This window comes from Xenopus tropicalis, chromosome 4 (assembly GCF_000004195.4).
Source record: "Xenopus tropicalis strain Nigerian chromosome 4, UCB_Xtro_10.0, whole genome shotgun sequence".
Classification (NCBI taxonomy): Eukaryota; Metazoa; Chordata; class Amphibia; order Anura; family Pipidae; genus Xenopus; species Xenopus tropicalis.
In genome coordinates, this window is record NC_030680.2 from 114,654,188 (window position 1) to 114,669,889 (window position 15,702).

Sequence of the window (15,702 nt, forward strand, 5' to 3'; positions counted from 1 at the left end):
TTAAGTATTTGTGTTGCTTTTTGTCCATTTCGTAAGATTGATTAGCCGGTAGTAGTGTGTGTGATATACATTAAAAAGTGGTTCGCACTCCAAATATCTGTTTCTCAAAGTGCTTTATTCCTTAAATTTCGCCAACGTTCTGGCTCTTGCTTGGGGCCTTTATGGGGGCCTATACATAATATATTACCAGTGAATCTGTAAAGTTATATCAAACAGTGCAAAGTAAAGCAGTGCATTTCCATAGCTCTTTTTTGAAATATATATCAATATCTACCTATCTTATATAGAAGAAACAGTATAGAAAATATAATTTCCATAGTTTTTATATGGAAATATAATTTCCATAGTTTTTATTGTGTGTAGCACTTAATTTCTTTTCTTAACAATGTTTCTTGTAAAAGCAGTCCAGAAAACACCCTGTGTTTCTTGTAAAAGCAGTCCAGAAAATATCCTGTGTAGCATTCAGTGTCTTGAAGCTATGTTCAGATAATTTTTTATATTTCCCACTAATATGAGTTTAATTCAACTTAATTTGTCTCCTTAGGGAGGAAAACCTGGTGGAGTTATTGACCTCACACTAGATGAAGAAGACATTGAGATTACTTCTCAAGGTGATTTTTTTTTTTTTCTTTCATTTAAGTTGGAGACATTAATGCAGATGATTGTTACTAAACTGTTACTAAGTAATTGTTTCTGTTACAAAGATTGAACTCGAGGTAAGGTTTAATTGTAATCATAATGACAGTAAAACTGCATCTACAGTGCTAATTGGAGCACTGTAAAATATACTGCAATACTGCAAATAGTAACAATATTCTGCTGTATGATCAGAGATTCAGGGTCAGACTGGAAACTTGAGGTGAGCTGATTCTTAAAGTTAAAATGCCCTTTTGCCGCTTACACACTAGAAGAGTTAGGGGTATATTTATTATGCTGTATAAAAAAGTGGAGTGAAACATCACCAGTGATGTTGCTTATAGCAGCCAATCGGATGCTTTGCTTTGGTTTTCTAACACTTGAAATCTAACTGCTGATTGGTTGCCCTGGGCAACATAATGCTTCACTCCACTATTTAGCATGCTGTGGCATTTTCAGATAAGCGCTTGCTCATTGAATGCCAAGTACTGATGTCTATTGATGGCCTGAATTTAGTATCCGATCATATATTCAATAACACATTGTGCAGTTGCTGCTTAATATCACAAAAATTGTTTCAGTTGGGGTGTTTTACAGCATTTTGGGGTCTAAATGGAACCTACACCACAGAGACTAGTTCAACCCAACCTCATTATAAAAGTTGCTCTATTTCATAGGTGATGTGAGAGGGATGGTTTTAAGGGACCACTTTTCTGGCAGTAGTAAACGGCACATAACTTAGCTTCTTTTTATTCAAAGAATCATATGCAGGGCAGTTCTATTCTCATGTTTCATTACAGATATGAAAACATAGACAGCATGCTTGTTTAAATAAGTTTCCTCCTTTACAAAAATGTAAAAATGTTTTTTGATAATTGTAATAAAAAAATGTAGTTAAATATTATTTCAGGCATTTGAGGAGGACAATACACGATTCATGAAACTATTTAATAAAAAAAGTAGTTTTATTTTGCTGCTATTAATTTTACATATTCTCACGCTTAGATTCCAGGAGGACAAGTACTTCAGGCTTATCAGGAAATATCCAGCCCCAAATGATAAGTCGACCACCACAACTTCCACAACCAAATGCTTTGCAGTCACCATCTACATCTGCAAATATACCTTCTCAAGCCACCATACATGTGTTGCCTACAGGTACCTCAGCCTTCAGACTTTCACTTTTTGGGACTGCTGTTCACACTGACCATTTTGGTGTTTAAATCCTACATTTCTCCCTTTTATAGACTTACAGATTTTTCTTTGTTCTAAGTCTATTAGAATATCAATAAATTAATAAAATGTAATATTGTAAATAAAATGTACATTCTGGACCAAATTCAATGAATTATGTTAATGACAGATTCTTTTGGGTGATAAGGTGAAGATTTTTTTCAGCTTTTTTTGGATTGTTCTTAATGTTTTTTGTTACAAATACTTATTGGTTTAGTCCTTCATTTTAATTTATTTTCTAAGCCCATTGTACACAAAAGCATTAAATTATTTTACCCTAAATGTATGGGTGACATTGGCAATATCAGGTTTTTATGAGTTAAGACTGCATGGCAGTTCTGATGCCATTTACAAAATGAAAATAAAATCATGATATCCTGGAGAAATCACCAGTGAATCATCCTCACACTTGCCTTAAGTCAAATACGTTTTCACAGTAATCATTAGGGTGGGGGGTTTCCGGAAAAAATAATATAGGTATGGGGCCTGTAATCCAGAATGCTCAGGAACTGGAGTTTTCTGGATAAGGGGTCTTTCCATAATTTGGATCAGCATAGCTGAAGTCTACTTAAAAAATATTTTTAACATTAAATAAATCCATTAGGATTGTTTTGCCGTCAATAACAAATAATTATAGCACGAGATCAAGTACAAGTTACTTCTTTATTACTACTTTGCATATTAACAACAGTTGCATATTTTTATTCTTTTGATTGAATTTCAGCTCAGACAACAGTAAATATAACGCAGCGTCCAGGGACTCAAATGACAAGGACTTCAGCACCTCGTACACCAAACAATCAGCAGATGGTTTACACTACGTCTAGCCTCCCTACAGCCCCAATCCAGACACCTGTACGCAATACTGTTATGCAAAATCTAAGGCAAATCACCCCTCAAACTGGAGGTAAATGTGAGCTTCTCTAGCACCAGTAATAGGTTATATTTTTGAAATGTGTGTGTGTGTATGTATGTATGTATGTGTATATATATATATATATGTATATATGTATATATGTATATATGTATATATGTATATATGTATATATGTATATATGTATATATGTATATATGTATATATGTATATATGTATATATGTATATATATATACAGGTCCTTTTCAAAAAATTAGCATATTGTGATAAAGTTCATTATTTTCTGTAATGTACTGATAAACATTAGACTTTCATATATTTTAGATTCATTACACACAACTGAAGTAGTTCAAGCCTTTTCTTGTTTTAATATTGATGATTGTGGCATACAGCTCATGAAAACCCAAAATTCCTATCTAAAAAAATTAGCATATTTCATCCGCCCAATAAAAAAAAGTGTTTTTAATACAAAAAAAGTCAACCTTCAAATAATTATGTTCAGTTATGCACTCAATACTTGGTCGGGAATCCTTTTGCAGAAATGACTGCTTCAATGTGGCGTGGCATGGAGGCAATCAGCCTGTGGCACTGCTCAGGTGTTATGGAGGCCCAGGATGCTTCAATAGCGGCCTTAAGCTCATCCAGAGTGTTGGGTCTTGTGTCTCTCAACTTTCTCTTCACAATATCCCACAGATTCTCTATGGGGTTCAGGTCAGGAGAGTTGGCAGGCCAATTGAGCACAGTAATACCATGGTCAGTAAACCATTTACCAGTGGTTTTGGCACTGTGAGCAGGTGCCAGGTCGTGCTGAAAAATGAAATCTTCATCTCCATAAAGCTTTTCAGCAGATGGAAGCATGAAGTGCTCCAAAATCTCCTGATAGCTAGCTGCATTGACCCTGCCCTTGATAAAACACAGTGGACCAACACCAGCAGCTGACATGGCACCCCAGACCATCACTGACTGTGGGTACTTGACACTGGACTTCAGGCATTTTGGTATTTCCCTCTCCCCAGTCTTCCTCCAGACTCCTGGCACCTTGATTTCCGAATGACATACTTTGGACCACTGAGCAACAGTCCAGTGCTGCTTCTCTGTAGCCCAGGTCAGGCGCTTCTGCCGCTGTTTCTGGTTCAAAAGTGGCTTGACCTGGGGAATGCAGCACCTGTAGCCCATTTCCTGCACACGCCTGTACACGGTGGCTCTGGATGTTTCTACTCCAGACTCAGTCCACTGCTTCCGCAGGTCCCCCAAGGTCAGGAATCGGTCCTTCTCCACAATCTTCCTCAGGGCCCAGTCACCTCTTCTCGTTGTGCAGCATTTTCTGCCACACTTTTTCCTTCCCACAGACTTCCCACTGAGGTGCCTTGATACAGCACTCTGGGAACAGCCTATTTGTTCAGAAATTTCTTTCTGTGTCTTACCCTCTTGCTTGAGGGTGTCAATGATGGCCTTCTGGACAGCAGTCAGGTCAGCAGTCTTAAGGTGGCCATACACGGGCCGACTATAGCTGCCGATATCGGTCCCTTGGACCGATTCGGCAGCTAATCGGCCCGTGTATGGGGAGAGCAGATCGGCCTGGCCGACCGATATCTGGCCTGAAATTGGCCAGATCTCGATCGGCCAGGTTAGAAAATCTGGTCGGATCGGGGACCGCATCGGCTCGTTGATGCGGTCCCCGATCCGACTGCCCCATTGCTGCCCACATAATCCGATCGTCTGGCCCCAGGGCCAAACGATCGGATTATTATTTTTTTTACCTAAATGGTCCCGATATCGCCCACCCATAGGTGGGGATATCGGGGGAAGATCCGCTCGCTTGGCGACATCGCCAAGCGAGCGGATCTGCTCGTGTATGGCCACCTTTACCCATGATTGTGGTTTTGAGTAATGAACCAGGCTGGGAGTTTTTAAAAGCCTCAGGAATCTTTTGCAGGTTTTTAGAGTTAATTTGTTGATTCAGATGATTAGGTTAATAGCTCATTTAGAGAACCTTTTCATGATATGCTAATTTTTTGAGATAGGAATTTTGTGTTTTCATGAGCTGTATGCCACAATCATCAATATTAAAACAATAAAAGGCTTGAACTACTTCAGTTGTGTGTAATGAATCTAAAATATATGAAAGTCTAATGTTTATCAGTACATTACAGAAAATAATGAACTTTATCACAATATGCTAATTTTTTGAAAAGGACCTGTATATATATATATATAAATATTTTATAGGAAACTAATATGTACACGGAGGGTTCTGTACTCACAGGACTTGTGTAGAAGAAATGTTTATTGTGAAAGGCTGACTTTTTGGCTATTAACCTTTTTCAAAGTGACTCATAAAACAACTTCAATGTCAGAAAGTGAGTGAAGATGACTTCATCATATGTCACCATATAGGGACATCACAAATAGACATTACACAAGGAGAAAAAAATATAAAACAAAGCAAAAAAACTACATAGTGAAAGTAAAAAGAAACAAAAGTCATCATAGCTACAACTAAAAACTCAACTTTGCAACTCCGTTATCTACATTGCAACAATGTATGCTGCGTGAAAAGAAATTGTAAACATTGTAATCTACCCAACCAGTTCTGGAGGCGTCATTCGTTTATGATTAAATAACATCATCTTATAAGGTGTGTATTGCTCCGGACAATCTGCTACATACAGTAATGCCTCAGAGGTGTGCCCTGTGACTTTTCTTTTGCAGTTTAATTGATATACTTGGCTACCTTTTATAAGATGATTTTTCTTTATGATGAATGACGTCTTCAGAACTGGTTTGTGTATATGTATATACAGGTATAGGACCCGTTATCCAGAATGCTCGGGACCAAGGGTATTCCGGATAAGGGGTCTTTCCATAATTTGGATCTTCATACCTTAAGTCTACTGAAAAAAACAATAAAACATTAATTAAACCCAATAGGATTGTTTTGCATCCAATAAGGATTAATTATATCTTAGTTGGGATCAAATACAAGGTACTGTTTTATTATTACAGAGAAAAAGGAAATTAATTTTAAAAATCTGAATTACTTCATTAAAATGGAGTCTATGGGAGACAGGCTTCCCGTAATTCGGAGCTTTCTGGATAATGGGTTTCCGGATAAGGGGTCCGATACCTGTATTTATATAATACATTATTATTATATATTATAATGCAAATATATTGTCTGCTAACTGGCTGGTTGAGTAAATTTATTTACAATACTGCTTACATTTACTTTTCTATAGATGTTTTGTAAATTTTTGGTATAAGTTACTGTACCATAAAGATTCATATTTTTCCTTATTTATATAAATGAAGATACCATATTGTTTCAGTTAAAATTCATCTGTATAGTTAGGGAAATGTCTCTTGGTGAACAAAAATAGTTTAATGTTGGCATTGCTACACCAAGTGAAAGTCCTGAATGCATCAGTTCTAATAGGTGATTCCTTATTCAGGAAAAACTATGTCTATTCTTTAAACTAGATCAGTACGATGTTCGCCACCTAAAGTACACCACATAATTTTAATTTGTTTTAATTTGATGTTCATGTGTATTTGTAGTTCTAAAATTGATTTGTTTATGAGCGAATTTATAGGAGTCTTTGGAAGTAAAAGGGGCCATTATTTTGTTAATGACCTCCCATCCAGGTTTTCAAAATTCTTGCACTTTTTATCAGTCTTTACTCAGTAAATCCTGAATAAACAACGCACCCTTAACTATGTATACTGAGCATGCCTATAGTTTACCGTTTTCTACAAACATTTGTAACATAAAAGTTATCTCCTGTTATTTAGGGGTGCCTGTAAGAATGCAGCAGACAGCTGCATATGTGGTAAATAATGGAATGACAATGGGATCTTCTGGCCCACAGCTTACAGTCCACCATCGACCTCCTCAGGTAGGTGAACACAATATATATTTTCTGTCTTTTTTTTTTATTTCCATCTTGTGTAAAACACAGAAGTGAAAGGGAAATTATTAATGATAATAGTGATAATCTGTGTTCTGCCTTTTAGTTTTGGCATCAGGGCGGCAGAAACCTGGGGGCGGCATGCGGCCCCGCCGCCCAAAGATCTAAAAATTTGCGTTCCCATACGGAGCAATGGGGACTTATACCCACTGCTCCGTATGCAAGTTTGGCCTATGGAGCATGCGCGCTTGCAACCCCCCTCTCCCCCGCTATTCATGCATGCACGCTCGCACCCCATTTATAAATCCGGCCCTGTTTGGCATACTCCCATGAAGCAGTTACATTTATTAGGCTTCAACCTTCACATATAATAGGCAAAGCATATAAACCAGTTCACAAAAACCCACGACAGTGCCCTAGGAAATCTAATAGCTGGTGGGCTCAGACTCAATATGAATATCATGGAAAATAGGATTACCCATTCCACTTAAATTTATTATTTTTTAATTTTAACAAAAATATTTCTAGGACCAAAGTCTAAATCATATGTCCAGTGGCTTGTCAGGGCAAAGTTTTTCTTTTAATCCAAAAATTTACATAAAATGAACAATTTTTTTTCTAAACAGGAAACGGCAAGACCCATCCACCCAGCTCCACTTCCCGAGGCTCCACAACCACAGAGACTTCCTCAAGAAGCAGCTGGTACGTCACCTCCTCAAAAACCTCATCTCAAACTAGCCAGAGTGCAAAGTCAGAATGGAATTGTACTTTCTTGGAGTGTATTGGAAGTGGATCGCACTTGTGCCATTGTGGACAGCTATCACCTCTATGCATATCACGAGGACCCAAATGCAACCTCCCCTTCACAGTGGAAAAAGATAGGGGAAGTAAAGGCTCTGCCTCTTCCTATGGCTTGCACTCTTACACAGTTTGTATCTGGAAGCAAGTATTATTTTGCTGTAAGAGCAAAGGACATCTTTGGCCGATTTGGACAGTTTTGTGATCCACAGTCTACAGATGTTATTTCCACACAGAGCAGTTAAAAGCACCAGAAAGCGAACTTGCTATTTTTGTCTTTTTGGTTTTGTTGTTTTAAACCTTGTGCATGAACTTGACGTAAGACAAAAACTGATCGGCTTTCATTCAGGGATCAGTGTACAGCACTTTCCCAGCATCTTAAAATACAATCAATGACTTACTGAACCCACTCAGCAACCCATTTGGACCAGTCTCCTCAAAGTATGGATAAAGTGGACCTTTTTATGTTTTTCCTTATTATTCTGGAGCAAGTGTGCTGTCATCAGTTCTTCAGACCAGCATCCAGGCAATGCATTAAGAAGGTTATAGATTTAGTAGTTTAGTGAAATGGGTTAAATAGAAACAGAACAAAGAACGGAAATTTGTGGAGACAGGAGTTCTGCAGTGTATTTTGGGACTTAAAAATACTTTATTCCCAGCCAAGGTTAATGTAGCTCCTAAGGAAGACAAGTATTACAGAGGAACCAGGGTTGTGTGGGTAGCTCATGCACAAAGTCCTCTGTGTGTACCCCACTGGCTTGGGGATTCTGAAACTTAACAATTATCTATGGGGATAAAGAGAAAGGTGGAAATACTTGTTTCTTTTGTCCCCCCCCCCCTTTTTTTTTTCTTTTCTTTCTTTTTTGTGCCTTAACTTTTTTTTATATATTTTTCCTTTCTGGTTTAACTGCCTATCCTCTAGCCATGTATATTTATAGAAAGAAATCTATCCATATCTCTGCGCCAAAGAGGAGTGGTTTCAATTATGTAGACTTTTTAATTTCATTTTTTTTTTTTTTTTGTACCTATTGCATTCTAGACCAAGATGGAATAAAACTTTATTTCAGGAGTCTGCAAGCCTGTTACATGAGGCAGGTGTTATCAGTCTCCAGCCTTCCTGCGGTTTATATTATTACTGTGTCTGTGTTTTTAAAAATAAACAGAAAGCTACTTATGCAGGTTTCAGATATGTCAGGTCAACAGTTTGCCCCCAAGGGAAAAATAGAAATAGATTTGGGAAAAACATGCATGTATTATTTTAAATGTACAGTGTATTCTAACAAATTCCACGAAGGATAACTATTTTTGTATTAGTATAGTTTTCTCCAGCTACGAACTCCTGATGTAAAACCGGGCAAAGCAAAACAGGCGGTTATCAATTTGTTAGCTATTCTAACTCAGATGATGTTTGTGCAATGCAGGGTTCATTGTATCTCTGATAGCATTTGTGTTCTGATTCCATTTTTAACTAGTACATTTAGTATTGTGAGTATTTTACAATTGCAGTACACAGAGGATCAGCAGGTTACAGAAAAACAGTCCTACGCGAGGTTGTAACCTTTCAGCCCGAAATGGCATACTCTTCCATGACACTCTCAGTTCTAAGCAGGCAAACGCTAAACAGGGTGGAAAGCTCTACTTTAAGAAATATTGTTACCTTGTATATAAATAATAAATATTTTTTACAAATGTGTAGCTGTATGGTTTTCCTGTTATAAACATTATCATAGTTGGCTTTTGTAAACTTTGTAAATTATCTGTTCTTGAATAATGGTCACCAGTGCTGATACTAAAGTACCTATTCATTTACCTATGCAAAATAATTTTAAAGGTTCAGGGGGAAAAAAAATGCTTCAGAGAAGATTTGGGGCTATTTACCTATGCAGAAGGTCTCTCATTTTGGGTAGGTTATAAACTGCCTGTCTGATGTCATAGGACTGCACTGAATAGAGAAGCACCTTGGGTGCTGTATCTCCATGAATCACCCCGCCGCTTACAGAAGTGTTACAAAAGTGAAACAGATATTAAATAAGATCTTGCTATTTAAGATAAATATTAATTATATAAGATACAAAATATATAAGAAGTGTTTTTTGTTTGGTTCACTCCCACCCCTGAAGAGGTGGTATGATCCCCTTTTCAAAATATTTCCCATGCAGAGGCTGTATTTTCAGATACAATACACAACTTGAATGCACTTTAATAAGTATTAACTGTGCAAAGAAACTGAATTTACTCACACTTATCCTAAGACGAAATGTCTTGTCAGTTCAGCTTTCAAAAAGAATCTGGCACTCAATATAAATCTTTTAAAAACAAACGTGAAAAATAATACTTTTGAAAGCCTTCTAGCTATACTACATGGGAGATTTTGTAGGATGTATTGGACCAACAGGCTCCATCCTACAAGTTGCATGGATAAAAGGAGATGCTTCGCCCAGACACACACAGCTGTATAATAAGTCCTTTGCAAATTAACCTAAAACCCAAATTCTTTTCTTTTTCTTTTTTTGCTCAATGAGAAGCTTTATCAAACAGCCAAAAATAAAAGATTTTCTTTCTTTTTTTGCTCAATGAGAAGCTTTATCAAACAGCCAAAAATAAAAGATTTTCTTTCTTTTTTTGCTCAATGAGAAGCTTTATCAAACAGCCAAAAATAAAAGATTTTTGTTTACTTAAACCATGGCACTTTCTGTCAGTAGGAATTAACATAAGTGATAACATTACACATAACTAGAAAATGTGCAGTGTCTCCTGTGGTATAAGCAAGGAAATTGTTTATAAGACACAAGATTTGCCTCCTCATGGGCCTTTCCAATGCTGCCATGTCATCCATGACTTTCCTACACTGGTCTTGGAGGTGTTTGGTATTTCCAGTGCAAGTTTTTTGGGTGGTTTTTTTTTTTTGTTTTTTTTAAATTAAAACCGCTATACCTGTTACAAAAGTATTTAAAAAAATCTCCGCTGTCATATCTTGCCTGCCCTGCAGGACAGGCAGTTTCTTTCGCTTTCCATTCAGCACTTCCTAGATTTCACTGCAGTCCAAACTTCCCCCGCCCTGCTTCCCACATATAATTGTGTTGGCATCTATGCATTGAAAGAAGGAAGACCTTATTGTTGATAACTGTTCTTCCTACATTACTATTTTAAGAGAGGCTTTTAATGACGCAGATCAAGTGTCTTTTGACTCTTCTGCTGCTCTGTATCAACCACCATGGGTCAGCAGAACTTTGCCAGGCTAGAATAATGAAGTGTTAGCTTCTCCTAATGGTGGGATCTGAAACTCAAACTAAAATATTAATTTGTAAACATATAGCCCATAGACTAGAAGACCTAGTTTCTTTGGCATCAGTGTTGATGCTCTTCTAGGAAAGAGACAGCTAGAAACAGACTGTCCCCACAGAACCTTTTCTTTGTCTCACATAATTCAAGTCAAATAAACTCTTTTTGATTATTCATTAATCATTACCTGCTTTTTGGAGAAAATAAGGACTTTCAATGTTCTTTGAATCCTTTAAAGTTCTGTGCTGTCTATACAGGCAGGAAGAGGTTCTTCCTAGGTGAGCTATATATCATTGACAGCACAGTGGTGCAATGGATAGCACTGCTACTTCGCAGCGCTGGGGTCCGAAGTTTGATTTGAAGGCACTATCTGCATGAAGTTTGTATGTTCTGCCGTGTCTGTGTTAGTTTCCCCTGGCTCATCCGCTTTTCTCCCACACTCAGGAAGCACACAGGCAGGTTAATTGGCTTTTGATAAAACTGACCATAATGTGTGTGAATGAAGATTATAAAGTCCACTGGGGCAGGGACTGATGTGACTGGTGTATAATTTCTGTGCTGCTAAAAAATGGGAGAGGTGGCTCCTTATGATCACTTACTGACTCTGAACCCTCTTATTACCCAGAAAGATTTTACCAAGGATTATTTTCTGTATATCTTTCATTCTGAGGTACAGGTATGGAACCTGTTATCCAGAATGCTCGGGACCTGGGGGTTTTCTGGATAAGGGATCTTTTGGTTATTTGGATCTGCTAAAAAATAATTTAAATATTAAATCCAATAGAGTGGTTTTGCCTCCAATATGAATTAATTATGTCTTAGTTGGGATCAAGTACAACATACTGTTTTATTATTACAGAGAAAGGGGAATCATTTTAAAAAATTAGAATTAGTTGCATATAATGGAGTCTAAGGGAGACGGACTTTCGGTAATTTGGAACTTTCTGGATAACGGGTTTCTGAATAATGGATCCCATACCTGTATATACTCTCATGCTATCATAAATGAAAACCACAGAAAATCGTTGCATCTTAAAAAACTTTTTAAGTTAAAATGCATAGTTACAAAACACATATAAAACTAAATTGCAGCCTTTCTGAAGCATAAATATAATTGTTTGAATTATTAAGAAAAGCGTTTTTCTGAGAATCGTATTTCCTATACTAATCAGATAAAGGCAGTAGAATCTGACCAAAAAGAGCTGTTTCTTGGCTGGTGGTTTTCACAAGTGAAGATGTGATAAAGATATTTATGTTCTGATAGAATTGCAAGTCTCAATGGTTGGGTTTAGAGCTTGTTTAGAAGTAAGTGCTGGACTGGTCACTTGTAGCTAGTTGAAGGTATTCCAAAGTACCATTTCGGTAACTGGCCACTCTTGTTGGCTCCTTGTTTTTGTATCCGTCGGCTTCTTTTCTTTTTAGAGATTCCATTATCATCTCTGCAAAATCAGACTGAAGGCGCTGCTGGTTCTCCCTGTGTGGCAAACATAAGTTTTAAGAATAAAATTAGATTCTAAAGTGAAACTAGTCTGTCACCCTGTATTTGGTGTATAGCATTTAGCAACGCTGCTCTGCCTGGATGGCATGATTACATTATGAGAGATGTTATAGATCTCAGTGCCCAGCAGAGCACCCAAGAGCTTTTGTCCCATCTTCTCATAATATTATTCTCTCTTCTACTTTTTTTTTCTCTCTATTCCATTTTCACACTAAATTTCCTTTTGCTTTCATTATTTCAGTTTTTCTCTTCTCCTACTTCCTTTTCAAACTTTTACCCTCCACGTTTTTCACATAGGGTTACGACCCAGTTGGTATGTTACCAGGAAATCACCAGCTAGGGCTGGAGCGGGAATTACAAATTTACCACAATGTAACTGCTGTAAATTTGTAACCCCCTTCAGATCCCTTCCCTGACCCTCTCCGCTAAAGTATTACTCCTCCTAAGTACAGACCCCCCTATACCACCCCCAGTGGTTTTAGTTCTCAGAATTTCATTTTTTACCCACTGTGTACCGAGCATACACTAGGCCCCAGACTTTTAGGCACATAATTAAAACCTCTGTTGCTGGTATTAGCACAATGTGTAAGTCTGTGGTGTATATTGGTACACTTTGCAAGGAATTGTTAACCATATTAGGTTATTTATTTTTTTGTTATATGTGATCAGGTACTTACACAGATGGTGGTGTAGGTATGTTATATTTTTGTTCCGTCTCCCCAGTCAGCCAGTAGGTAGTCTCTGTGCCTTTTCCCTAAAATTTAAAGGAAAATGTCTGAGAAATGCCAAAAATAGGAAAAATAAACTGATATAAGACTGACCGTTTACAGTGAGCTAGCTAGAAGGTGAGTCCACTTCAAAAATATTCGGCACCTAATAGGATGTTATTCTTAATTTCCTTTTCAATTTTTTTTTTACTGATATTGTTCTTGATTTGCTTTCAGAAAAATAGGGGTGCACGTCTGCTGTGGGGTTTCTCTGGCTTATGTAGGCAAAACCAAAGCTCTGGGATATACTTTGCCTTATGTATAAGACTAACCATCCCACAAAGGTGACCCTTTTCCCCTGGCAGTTTAGGGATGGCAGTTCAGGGATATTGGTAGTGCATAGGCACAAAACTTCTGTAATTATATGTAGGTACAGTAAAGCAGGAGAATTAAGGACTTAAGACAGGCAGCTCAAATTACTCCGATTTCTAAAAATCCTAAAATGTTCTATTTCATAGAAAGCAGTTGCTGGCTATACCTTTCTTTATATCTGTAATATCTCCATTTCTTAGGGTTGCCACCCAGCTGGTGATTCTCCGGCTTAGCTGGCAAATTACCACCAGTAATGGTATTACAAATTTTCCAGAAATGTAATTGCCAGTAAATTTGTAATCCCCCTCTTTCTTAATGTCCTCCCCCCCCCTCAAGATACTCACTTATTTGCGCTTAGAACTGCTGTTTGTCCTTCTGACTCTGACCCGCCCATACGCCGTCTCTGTTACAATGTTAAATGACCAGACATTCTTGTTTTTTTTGGAAATGAGGTTAGCCATGGTTTCAAAAACTTTAAAACCACATAAATCCAAATGTCTGCCCATTAGTCACGGTATTTAATGGGTGAAACTGTGATGGCTGGCCCACCCCAGGCTTCTTCTGTAAATCCAATGCCCCATATGAGGCCCCACAGTCCATGGCTCCCTTTGTGAACACATAATCCAGCCCCTGTCCTAGGCCTCGTCTGTAAATCCACATGTTGCAGCACCAACTCCCCTACCACCCTCCCCTGCAATCCCAAGTACATCCCTTCCTCGGTGAGGCTGGAGTGGTGCACATGCAGGCAAGTGCTTTAGAAAGTGGAATGCCTTCTCTGGATCAGGGTCCACATAGGAATAGGATAAAGTACTGGAAGGCAGAATCAGGTTGTTCATGGGCACCAACCCTCCCCCTTCCCAATCAGATACAGAGCATTCTGAATAGAAATCACAGGATGGGGGGTGGAAGAATTCAGCCTTCAAGGGTATTAGGGCACATTTACTACTCAGCGGTCATAAGGACTGACAGGAGTGTATTTGAATTTAGTATTACTTCAATACTTCCATTAAATCTAACGCTATGCATTCTGGGTTGTGTAATGAGGGCACTATGCAGATGTGCCCATGGCTGAGGGATTGTTAGCATGTTAGTGTCCCATGATGGACGCACTCTTAGGAAGCTGCCATTCACTTATGTAAGTACAATTATAAAATGAGTTCCATTTTTTTTGGCAAACTTTTTCTATGCGATTTTATAGTAGCTGTGCAGTGCTGATGATATGTTTATGATCATGGAGTGATCAATGTCCAACTGCTTGCCTAGACGGGAGATTTGTGTGTGCCTGTGTATTTTATTGTACCTTTGCTCAAACTTCAGACTTCATCTGCTTTCCTTGGTATATGTGTGAAGGGCAGCTAAAATGGAAGTTAAACCCATAGAGAATCAGCTCAGGCAGGAGGTTAAAATTAGGGATGCACTGAATCCAGGATTCGGTTCGGTATTCGGCCTTTTTTGTCAGGATTCAGATTTGGCCGAATACACGGTCCTGGCTGAACCAGATCTGAATCCTAAAAATCACATGACTTTTTGTCATGTTAACCTGGAAGTAGAAATTTTTGCCAAATCCTAATCAGCACATGCTATATGCAAACAGTATTTTAGTTTTACTCAGTAAAGTATATAATAAGACCATAATATGGTACCTTTAAGTAAGTCTCTCCTCTGACTTCGTACCGGAATTCACAGTCTGTCCTCTTCAGAATGGAAATGGTTGATTTATTCACATGTATTCGTAAGGCTGTTACACAAATTGACACAAAATGCATCACTTCTATCTGTTTTATTTTAAATCATAACACAAAACTATCACATCAACAGGTTTCCTCCAGGTATTCAGATTTTCACCCCAAACTCCAAAAACCTACCTGCTAGTAACCTGTAGTCTGCTAATAAAATTATTTAAACAGTAATTAAACCCAATAGGATTGTTTTCTCTCCAATAAGGATTCATTATATCTTAGTTGGGATCAAGTACAAGGCACTGTTTTATTATTACAGAGAAAAAATGAAATCATATTTAAAAATATGAATTATTTGATTAAAATGGATTCTATGGGAGATGGCCTTTCCGTAATTCAGAACTTTCTGGATAATGGGTTTCTGGAGAAGGGGTCCAATACCTGTATATGTATACATGATGAGGGGACAGGTGATGACCCCCATATTGTGAATGTACGTGATTATTAAAATTGAGGTATATACTATATCTTTCTTCTGGTATGCTGGACATTTGGAATATTAAATAAATTCCAGAAATGGAATATTAAATAACTTTTTCAATTTTCCATGGAGACATAATATGTGCTGTATTGAGGTGCAAACAGCAGAGAAAATCCTAGTAAGGTGGCAAAACATTAAGTTTTTAGATGTTGTGATCATGTGGGTGTTGAACA

At 37.7% G+C, this 15,702-nt stretch overlaps 2 protein-coding genes across 9 annotated transcripts in view; one reads left to right on the forward strand and one right to left on the reverse strand.

The window, feature by feature from the left end:
• Positions 1-9,143, forward strand: part of atf7ip (activating transcription factor 7 interacting protein) — a 75,827-nt gene extending 66,684 nt beyond the window's left edge. For all 8 annotated transcript variants that reach the window (XM_012961456.3, XM_031901055.1, XM_012961457.3 and 5 more), the window contains 5 exons: positions 545-611; positions 1,642-1,794; positions 2,594-2,776; positions 6,537-6,640; positions 7,279-9,143. In XM_012961456.3, the coding sequence (XP_012816910.1) occupies positions 545-611; positions 1,642-1,794; positions 2,594-2,776; positions 6,537-6,640; positions 7,279-7,695 (924 nt within the window). In that variant the 3' untranslated portion in view covers positions 7,696-9,143. The remainder of the gene's footprint in view (positions 1-544; positions 612-1,641; positions 1,795-2,593; positions 2,777-6,536; positions 6,641-7,278) is intronic.
• Positions 9,144-11,759: 2,616 nt separating this feature from the next.
• gucy2c (guanylate cyclase 2C) overlaps positions 11,760-15,702 on the reverse strand; it is a 43,211-nt gene continuing 39,268 nt past the window's right edge. Inside the window, exons 25-27 of the mRNA XM_002934710.4 lie at positions 14,953-15,047; positions 12,908-12,984; positions 11,760-12,206 (exon numbers count right to left, since the gene is read on the reverse strand). Coding sequence (XP_002934756.1) covers positions 12,032-12,206; positions 12,908-12,984; positions 14,953-15,047 — 347 coding nt within the window. The 3' untranslated portion in view covers positions 11,760-12,031. The remainder of the gene's footprint in view (positions 12,207-12,907; positions 12,985-14,952; positions 15,048-15,702) is intronic.